Raw genomic sequence first — 10,655 nt, 5'->3', positions numbered from 1 at the left:
AGAAAAAGTCCCAATGATCCAAGAACCTGAATCCCTGAACCAGCTCTTGAGCCGTGCAGTTATCTGGCCAACCTTCCTAGGAGTCACTGGCACATGGCACATGCAGTAAGTAATTCGGAGATCATTACCCTTGAGAACATGTATTTTTATTGCTTACATAGTTCCCTCTACTAGTTCTGCAGGACCTTGCCCCTCGTTTGGTTTATGTCATTTGTACCAACATGTAACATTATGAAGGATCCCACCCACCCTGCTCATGGACTGTTTGTCCCACTTCCAAGTGGGAGGAGGCTATGTAACATTCATGCCAGGACCACCAAACTCAAAAGCAGTTACTTTCCCCAAGCAGTAAGGCTGATCAACACCTCTACCCACTAACCCACCCTACCACACCCCCAACTACCAATACTTTATCACTTTCTGCCAGTCACAGTCACCTTACGTACGGACACTTCTGTGCCTAGCACCACTTTATGGACATACAATTCATATATATATAAGACTTATTATTTATTGTGTTGCTTAGCTTATTGTGTTGGTTTTCACACTGTATTGAATCCGGAGTAACAATAATTGTCTTCTCCATTACACTTGTGTACTTATTCACAATAGCAGATGCCACCTCATTGGCTCTTCATTCAACCCTGGAAAATCTGGTCTGCAAAGATGAACACAACTTTATTGATTGCATTCAATACCATCACCCCCTCAAAACTAATCATTATGCTCTAAGACCTTGGCTTCAAAACCCTTGTGCAACCGTATCCTCGAATTCCTCACTTGCGGACCTCAGTCAGTTGGGATTGGCAACAATATCCATCAGCACAGGTGCACTGCAAGACTGCCTGCTCAGCCCCTTGCCCTAATTTACACTTATGACTGTGTGGTGAAGCACAGCTCCACTGCCATATTCAAGTTCGCTGATGACATCACTATCGAACACCAAATCAAAGGTGATGATGAATCAGCATATAGGAGGGAGATTAAAAATCTGACTCAGTGGTGCCACAACAACAACCTCTCACTCAATCTCAGTAAGACTATTCACTTCAGGAGAAGGAAGCTGGAGGTCCATGAACCAATCCTCATCAGAGGATCAGAGATGGAGAAGATCAGCACCTTTAAATTCCTCAGTGTTATTATTTTGGAGGACCTGTCCTGGGCTGAGCACATAAGTGCAGTTACTAAGAAAGCACGGCAGCAGCTCTATATCCTTAGGAGTTTGTGAAGATTCGGCAAGATATCTAAAACTTTGATGGACTTCTGTGGATGTGCAGTAGAGAGTATATTGACTGGCTGCATCACAGCCTGGTATGGAAACACCAATGCCTTTGAACAGAAAACCTTACAAAAAGTAGTGGATACAGCCTAGTTTATCACGGTTAAAGCCTTCCCCACCATTCAGCACATCGACACAACATGCTGTTGCAGGAAAGTAGCATCCATTATCAGAGACCCACCACCCAGGACATGCTCTCTTCTCACTGCTGCCATCAGGAAGAAGGTGTAGGAGCCTCAGGACTCATACCACCAGGTTCAGGAACAGTTATTACCCCACAACCATCAGGCTCCTGAACTAAAGGGGATAACTCTACTTGCCCCATCATTGAGATGTTTCCACAAGCTATCGACTCACCTCAAGGACTCTTCATCTCATATTCTTGATAGTTATTACCTACTTATTTATTCTTCTTTCTTTTTTATTTGTAATTTGTTGTCTTTTGCTCAAGTTGGTGCATATTGTTCTATAGATTTATTAAGTATGTCTGCAAGAAAATGAATCTCAGGGTTGTATATAGTGACATATACGTACTTTGATAATAAATTTATGTAGAACTTTGAAATTATATTAAACAATCTGGAATGTATAATGACCTTTTGCACTTCGCAGTCTGCCTTGATAATTTTCTGTAGCCGCTCAGAGACTTCCTTGACCCTGGCACTCAGGGGGCAACACACCATTCTGGAGTCTCTTTCATGGCCACAGAATGTCATGTCTGTCTCACTATGAGTCTCCTAATTACTTTCACCCTGTCTGACTACACCCCTTCCCTCTGAGCCTGAAAGCCAGGCACAGTGCCAGAGATCTGGTTGTGCTGCTAGCTCCTGAAAGTACATCAGCTGTATCTTGAGGTATATCTGGCTGTGAGGCAAATGGCCACAGAGCGACCTTGCACGACTGCTTACTGCCCACTGCCCTTACTTTTCCTGGAAGCCTGCTAAGTTCCTCCAGTGTTCTGTTGTCGCATGCTGTAAAACTCGATGCCCTGCAATGCTCCGAGACTTGGGCTGCAGAAAGGCCCTGGAAAAGCACCCGCAAAGCTGCTTCTGCAAATGCTCCAAACTTGGGACTTTGCCCAAGCCAACATCGCCAGCAATGATAACTAGATTACCCTCTCTAAGATGTCCACCAGGAGAAAGAAAGGCTCAAGGGTGTGTTCAAAATCTCTGAAGAAATGTCAGACAAATTGACAGTGTCCATTTTCTCCCACAGATGCTGAGCTCCGGTACATTCTTGCTTTTTGCTTCATATCCAGCACCTATTTTATTTAAACCCAAAACCCTCAAAAAGTTCTACAGATGTACGTGGAAAGCATTCTGACTGGCTGCATTACTGTCTGGTATGGGGGTGGGGGGGTGGGGGCTACTGATCTGGATCAAAGTAAGTTGCAGAAACTTGTAAAATTAGTGGGTACTCTCCTTGGTAGTATCCAAGACATCTTCAAGGAGAGATGCCTCAGGAAGGCGGCATCCATCTTTAAGGACCCCCCCCCCCCGTTGCAAGGATGTGGCGGTGGTATGAACCCAAGTGCTGAACACAGGTGCGGAGGCCGAGTCGGGAGGCATTATGGTCGTAGCGAGTGTGGAATTAGCATCCAGAGTGAGTCTTTAGCCAAAGTCTTGGTTTTAGTAGAGAATTCAGGAAAGATGCTATCCTTAGAACTGATAGTCCTAAGAACCATGGAACAAGGCTACTCATACAAGAGTCAACCAACAAACTGGTAACTCTTTGTTGTGGTCGCAGGGTCTTTACCCTGCAGTTTCTGATGGGAAGCAGGTGTGTGTAGTTAGTGGAACCTGGGAATGATGGGAATTTAAATGAGGTGATTGAGGCCCAATTCCTGAGGTAAATGGCATGGTGGGGGATTGCCAGAAGGGACTATGACACCCCCACCACCCAGGACTTGCCGCTTCTCATTGTTACCGTCAGGAAGGAGGTACAGAAGTTCCGGAAGTGACTTTAATTCATAATATTGTCTTTCATTATTTACAAGCTGTAGTGCTTTTTGGGGTAATTTAGTTTTCATTTGATGAAGAAGAAGTAGGGGTTTTATTTCCCAAACTCTCCCGCACCGCACTCAGTTTCGGCTGTTGGCGGTAATGCACCTTTAAGTGGGACTGCCAATCATCATTAAAAGTCGGCAGAAGATGGGCGGTGCCTGAGATGATTGACGGGGTCACCCGATCGCGACGTGACGTGTTCGGTGACTGCGGGGTGCTGGAAGCGGTCGGTGTTCCTGACGACAGTTCGCCTGAGGGGGACTATGTCAAGGAGTCGGCAGGAGTTAGGTGTGGTCTTGCTGCGGTTATTGGGTGATCGGATCTCTTTCGCTGCCTTCTCCCCTGCCCGTGACTGGGTCACTTTTTTTTGAACCCCACCTAATTGTGGAGCATGTGGCGTTCTTTCTCAGCTGATATCTTGGTGCTTGTGGTGGTGTGGGAGGGCTGCTGTCATGGTCCAGAGCGGTTTCTGTTCTGTCCGGTGTAGTGTGGGCCGCGATGTGCACATTGAAACTACGTCTCTTGCACAGAGTGGGGTGGGGGAGAGAAAAGCCGGGTCACGTTGTGACTTTTGTTTTGAACCCTCTACACAAGGGTTCTTGATAAAACAACCGAATTTGAACGTTATTAAAAGGGAAGAGCAAAAGTCTGAAATGTTTGACTTGCCTCTTTTTTTTTGTGACGCTTCAGAAGTGCTTTCTTTTCCGTACTTAAAGTATCCAGTCTCTCCTAAACAGCCGTAATAGCGTATGGATTGCAACATATACACTTTTCATCTCACTCAGCTGTAATCTTCTACAAAGGTTGATACCAAACTCGTTTGGTAGAAAGCTTCTGCATGGTGTGGTGAGGGTGAAGGAATTCTGTGTAATTTCGTTAGTCCTGACGAAGGGTCTCGGCTCGAAACGTCGACCGTACCTCTTCCTAGAGATGTTGCCTGGCCTGCTGTATTCACCGGCATTTTTTATGTGTGTTGCTTGAATTACCGGCATCTGCAGATTTCCTCGTGTTTGCTGTATAATTTCTCTCTGATTTCCCCTTGATATTCGGTAACAGGAAGACGTCCACTATTGTGAAATTGATACCATATGCGTTAGGTCATTTGCAACACCAAAAAGACTGCTGGAAAATACCAGGCTCAGCAGAATTTGTGAGGGCGAAGGGACAGTTGGCATTTGTGCTTTTGTGGTAAAGACTGTGGCTTAGACTGCCAGGGCCTTCTGGTTATTTCCTGATTTTTTAAAAAAAAATTATCTCACAATATAGCAGCCAACCAATTGCTTTCACAGTCCTTTTTGTACTGAAAGGGGAACTTATCCTGGCCAAACTTTATCTCGGTGAAAATTGAATTAGATGATGTGTGTGTGGAATTTTATTAGTAAACTGTCTTCAAAATCATGCTGAAGCACTTAATTATGAAGCAAAGTCAGAAAATGTTGGAAACAATCAACAGCATGTTTCAGACTGAGAATTGTGTTAAGCTGCAGAGCGAAGAAGGATGGAGAGAACAGTAAATGTCTAGGAGTGTACAGCCCAAAGTTGTCAAATTGGAAAAGTAGATAAAGCAGAACCAAAATGGGAAGAACCAGCCAACATCAAACTGAAGAGGTTCCACAGAATTTTTAAAATTTAGCCTAAAAGTCTCAAGGGTATTAGCACACAGATGAAATGCTGCTTTCTGTGGGTATCATTGGAGCAAAGTAAAAAAGTTGAAGGAAGAGCAACTAGCGTGGGCATGGGCAGAGAATTAAAGTGGCAGCTCAGTTACTTATTGCATTGCAAGTGTTCCACAAAGCAGGCAGCCAGTCTGCATTTGTTTAACCCTGTGCAATATACTGCATCACAAGCACTAAATTGAAGAAGTGCAAGTGGTGCTTCAGCTATAAAGATGTTTGTGTTCCAGAATAGTGGGGATAGGTAAAGGAACACATGAGAACAGAACTGAAACCCTTGGATCACTCCCCACCTCCCAAATCTGTGGATGATTCTGCAGGTCTAGAATTAGGGATTGCCTGAGAAATAAAGAATTGGGAGCAGAATCCTGTCATCCCTCTGTTGAGGAGCTTGGCGTTTGAGTAGTTGAGGCAAGTATGATAACAGCATTTAAGATATTTGGGTAGGAAGGGTTTATGGGCCAAACATAGGCAAATAACTTAGTTGAGTATCTTGGCATGAAACAGGGACCGTTTCTGTGCTGTATTATTCAGACATTATGACGCACTCTTGTTTGAAAGATATGTTGAGAGGTGACTCTAGTGTCTGTTTCTCAGTGAATGATTAATTTCACTCTGCTTTGTTTCTCACCCACTCTTGAGCCTTGTTTCATTTAGTAGTGGATATATAGTCACTCTAGTGCTGTTACTGAAGGAAGAGCCTGGGATATTTTCTTCCCGAGAGAGAACCGTGATTGTGGATCTGTGGCTGAAGCTCCTCACTACTTCAGGGCTGGTAGATGGGGACTGGATTGGAAGCTGATGTTTGAATAGGTTTGTGACAATAGTGGGCCTGGGTTTGCCTGGAGAGAGAGAGCGTTTGGGTGTGGGGTGGGGTCTGAGGAATGAGATGAAATGGATGGTGTTGAAGGTGTTCAGAAAAGATTCAGTCCTAGGGAGGATGTGATGAGCTGATTGGGAGCCATCCTATGAGTTTCCAGAGATATTTAGCAGTTGCTGTGTGTGATCTGGTACAAGGCTTTTCTTTAATCCACATGTTCATAATCTTCAGAATTTAGTACCATTTCTTAGTCGATTGGGCTGTTCAAATGAGTACCAGGAATACTTTACCAAATATTTCACTGAATCTCGCATCTTAGGAGGCTGCTGTGTCCATCAAGCGATCCCACCAACTCTGGGAAAACAAATTCTGCTATTTAGGACCCTGGCCAGACCCCACTTGGAGTACTGTGCTCAGTTCTGGTCACCTCACTACAGGAAGGATGTGGAAGCCATAGAAAGGGTGCAGAGGAGATTTACAAGGATGTTGCCTGGATTGGGGAGCACGCCGTAGGAAAACAGGTTGAGTGAACTCGGCCTTTTCTCCTTGGAGCGACGAAGAATGAGAGGTGACCTGATAGAGGTGCATAAGATGATGAAAGGCATTGATCATGTGGATAGTCAGAGGCTTTTCCCCAGGGCTGAAATGGTTGCCACAAGAGGACACAGGTTTAAGGCGCTTGGGAGTAGGTACGGAGGAGATGTCGGGTAAGTTTTTACGCAGAGAATGGTAAGTACGTGGAATGGGCTGCTGGCAACAGTGGTGGAGGTGGATACGATAGGGTCTTTTAAGAAACTTTTGGATAGATACATAGAGCTTAGAAAAATAGGCAATGGGTAAGCGTAGTAATTTCTAAGGTAGGGACATGTTTGGCGCAACTTTGTGGGCCAAAGGGCCTGTATTGTGCTGTAGGTTTTCTATGTTTCTAAATTCCACAATGGTTTTTTTTATTTGTAATGTTATTTCTTGATCTTGACCCTTCAGTTTGTGCGTGGCATTTACTGAATTGGTGACCTAGGGTTGCTGTAATTCACAATCACATTTTCACCCTGACCTGACCTCTGAGACTGTTCCAGCGAAGTTCAATGTCAGCTCATCTTCCAAAGAAGCACTTCTCAATCTTCCTGACTTCACCCTGAGTTTCTCAGTTTCAGACAGTTAAGCATCTCTAGATTTTATTTCAGATAGTTATTTTTCTGCGCTGACCAATCAGTTGGTACTTGTCCTGTTGCTCTATTGCCCATTTGCTGTTCCATCTCTTCTACAGCTCACACCACTATCTGCTCTGTTCCACTAGCTCTGCTCTACAATCCACATTTTGCTTTTTCTCCAGAAATCTCAGCTCTGATGAACGTTTTCTCTGGTAAAGGAAACTCTGACATGCTGCTTGCCCTGCTGTGAAGGTGTCCTGTGTGTTATGGCTGTTCAAGTTGCAAATTTGCCCTTGCCCAATTTGCACATCTGTACCCAAAATCTGAGGTGCAGAATAAAGTACACCTAAAATGTATTTGGTAATGAAGTATATAAATCAACATAAAACTTGTAATTTTTTAAAAACTGGAATTTCTTCCTGCGTGCAAAGATGGCAAGGCATTGTGTTACCCTTGTTCTCCGGTCGGGATACTGGATATCACCTTCCACCCCAGGTTGTGGAATAGGTGGGGATTATGGGTTAGGGTGGGAGCACGGTGCCTAGGGTCACACTGAGAGTTCAGAAGCCTGACGTTTGCTGCTTTATTGGAAGTCTATTTTTATACTCTCCTCTTTCTGTTTAGAGAGGGAAAAGCTGCTCAAACCAGTGAGCAGCTATGGCTCCCAAGACTCTGTCCACACAGTCACCCTTCACTCTGATCTGTCTTCTCAAGCAACATTGGACACAAAAGAAGAAGAACTGAAAAGGACACTGAAGTACTATTTCATGAGTCCCTGTGACAAATATCGAGCAAAAGGACGGAAGCCTTTCAAATTGGTGGTGCAAATCTTTAAGCTCATCTTTGTCACAATACAGGTAAGGTGTCAAGGCTCCTACAATGCAGTGAGTTTGGGTGGAAACATTGGAATGCAATTGGAACCTCAAGTGACAATTAGTGGGCTTATTGTCATCTTTGCTGCTCAGCTGCTGCAGTATCTGCTGAGGTGACCTGTGTCTGCGCATAGGAATCACCTGCAGGCACACGTGACATATCAGCTGAAGTTATACAAGCTACTGCACTCCAAAAGATTTATCAATTTATATAAAGTGCCTTGACATGATTTATAGAAGAGGACGAGAAGCATTAATGAAGCAATGCTGTTGGAGAAATTAATGGGATGGAACTGAAGGTCCTGATGACTTGCGTCTACCATATTAAGAGTTGGCTATGGTGACAGTGAATGCACTGGTTCTAGAATGGTTCTCACAAAACCAAGGGTAGTAAATGTTATTCCTCTTTGTTAACAAGGACAGAGAGGAAAAATGCACAACAGACCAGTTAACCTGATCCTTATCTTGGTGGAAGAATATAAAGCAGCATTGATTCCTGGGATGCCTATGAGGAAAGATTAACTGGACTGGGCCAATACACTCAGCTTAGATTGGCTTGCTGAGGGTAGGGGTGGATATGGTGATTTCACAGGCTCGGGTTCAGTGGGAACATCTGAGAATGCAGTTGCAATATAAAGGGTTGGTTTCTCAGGGATTAAATTCCTTCACTTCAGGAGTGCTTAATCTTCAGAAAGGATACAATGATTGGTGGTTTTGTGGGCAGTGTAGATAGCCAAATGATACAAAAGGATGTAGATCAGTTTCGGATCTGGGTAGAGAAGTGACAGATGGAGTTTTAACTTTGCTTAGGCTACATCTGTTGTATTGCATTCATTTCTGGTCACCCCATTATAGGAAGGATGTGGAAGCTTTGGCAAAGAGGTTTACCAGGATGCTGCCTGGATTAGAGGGTATGAGCTGTAAGAAGAGGTTAGACAGACTGGTTGTTTTCTCTGGAGCAGGAGAAGTTAAGGGGAGACTTGACAGAAGTTTGTAAGATAATGAGAAGCATCGATAGACAGCTGGTATATTTTTCCCAAGGTTGAAATGTCTACTTGAATATCTCACATGCGTTTAAGGTGAAAAGCTAAAATGTGTAAAGCAATTTTGTTTTTGAGTTGTGGGTGACGGAGGGTGGAGACAAATACAAATGAGGCATTCAAGATGTTCTTAGATGGGCTCATTATGCAGAGAATATAGAATATGGGCACTGTGTAGGCAGAACACTTTTAGGGCAAGGGTTTCTAACCTTTTTAGGACATGGACCAATACCATGAAGCAAGAGGTCCATGGATCCCAGTTTAGGATGAAGTGTCTGTTCCTGTGCTGTAGTATTTTGTTCTGAGACTCTTTCAGACTAGAAGAGAGAGAAAACAAGTTGGTTTCAGTTCTAGAAAAGGTAAAGGAGCATTCTGTCTAATGGGGCAAGTCCACTGAAAACAAACTGCTGGAAGAACTCAGCAGATCAGACAGCATCTATGGAGTGAAATGCATTGTTTGTTCTGGTTGAGACCTTTCATCTGACTGTGACAACAGTGGGTGCGATCTAGATGGAGAGTCTCAACCTGATACTTTTTCTCTCCAGCATCCTATGTTTTGCACCAGAGATATCCAGACTTTTTCTCAATTCCCAGGATTTTTTTTGCCTTTATTTCAGATTTCTGATGGCTGCACTGTTTTTCTTTAATTCCCAGTGCTATAAATATGCACAATAGCAGAGAATCTTCCCCTTAAGCTAATTTGTGCTATTTGACTGACCAACCTCCATCGGACATTCACACCACAGAAAGCAATGATTTGGTGGGCTGTGTTCAAATAGGCTGAAAGAAAAGCAGCTGATGCTAATTCCCTTTTTTATAATCTTGGCCTTTTTGGTAAGGGTACATTGTTTCCATTTAGTTACCTAAATATGTTTTTTTTAAATATTTGCCTGTTTCAGCAAGGAGTTCCAGAAACCCATCATCCTCTAGCTATGTGCAAATGTATTTAAATTCCTTCTGATGCTTCTGCCTTTTAACCTTCACACTCACTAGTTAATAGACATTTTTGCTGTGCACCTACTGAACTTTCATAAATTTTATCCACCTTGATTGTGTCCTCAGTCCTAACAAATTAGCTGATGGTGAGGAAATGTTTCAGTAGTTCAACAGTTCCATTTAATATCAGAGAACGTACAGTTGAAGTCAGAAGTTTACATACACCTTAGCCAAATACATTTACATTCAGTTTTTCACAATTCCTGATATTTAATCCTAGAAAACATTCCCTGTCTGAGGTCAGTTAGGATCACTATTTTAAGAATATGAAATGTCAGAATAATAGTAGAGGGAATGATTTATTTCAGCTTTTATTTCTTTTATCACTTTCGCAGTGGGTCAGAAGTTTACATGCACTGTTAGTATTGGGTAGCATTGCCTTTAAATTGTTTAACTTGGGTCAAACATTTTGAGTAGCCTTCCACAAGCTTCTCACAGTAAGTTGCTGGAATTTTGTTCCGTTCCTCCAGACAGAACTGGTGTAACTGAGTCAGGTTTATAGACCACCTTGCTCGCACACGCTTTTCCAGTTCTGCCCACAAATTTTCTGTCGGATTCAGGTCAGAAAATGAAGTCAAGTTGGTTCATCCTTGGGAGTAATTTCCAAATGCCTGAAGGTACCACGTTCATCTGTACAAACAATAGTATACAAGTATAAACACTATGGGACCACACAGCCGTCATACCGCTCAGAAAGGAGACGCATTCTGTCTCCTAGAGATGAACGTACTTTGGCGCGAAAAGTGCAAATCAAACCCAGAACAACAGCAAAGGACCTTGTGAAAATGCTGGAGGAAATAGGTAGACAAGTGTCAATATCC

At 43.4% G+C, this 10,655-nt stretch overlaps 1 protein-coding gene across 2 annotated transcripts in view; it reads left to right on the top strand.

The window, feature by feature from the left end:
* Positions 1-3,465: 3,465 nt before the first annotated feature.
* Positions 3,466-10,655, top strand: part of mcoln1a (mucolipin TRP cation channel 1a) — an 80,147-nt gene continuing 72,957 nt past the window's right edge. For both annotated transcript variants that reach the window (XM_072248414.1, XM_072248412.1), the window contains exons 1-2: positions 3,466-3,570; positions 7,551-7,783. In XM_072248414.1, coding sequence (XP_072104515.1) covers positions 3,546-3,570; positions 7,551-7,783 — 258 coding nt within the window. In that variant the 5' untranslated portion in view covers positions 3,466-3,545. The remainder of the gene's footprint in view (positions 3,571-7,550; positions 7,784-10,655) is intronic.

The sequence above is a fragment of the Mobula birostris genome, chromosome 32 (assembly GCF_030028105.1).
Source record: "Mobula birostris isolate sMobBir1 chromosome 32, sMobBir1.hap1, whole genome shotgun sequence".
Taxonomy (NCBI): Eukaryota; Metazoa; Chordata; class Chondrichthyes; order Myliobatiformes; family Myliobatidae; genus Mobula; species Mobula birostris.
This window is presented reverse-complemented; position numbering and strand designations above follow the sequence as displayed.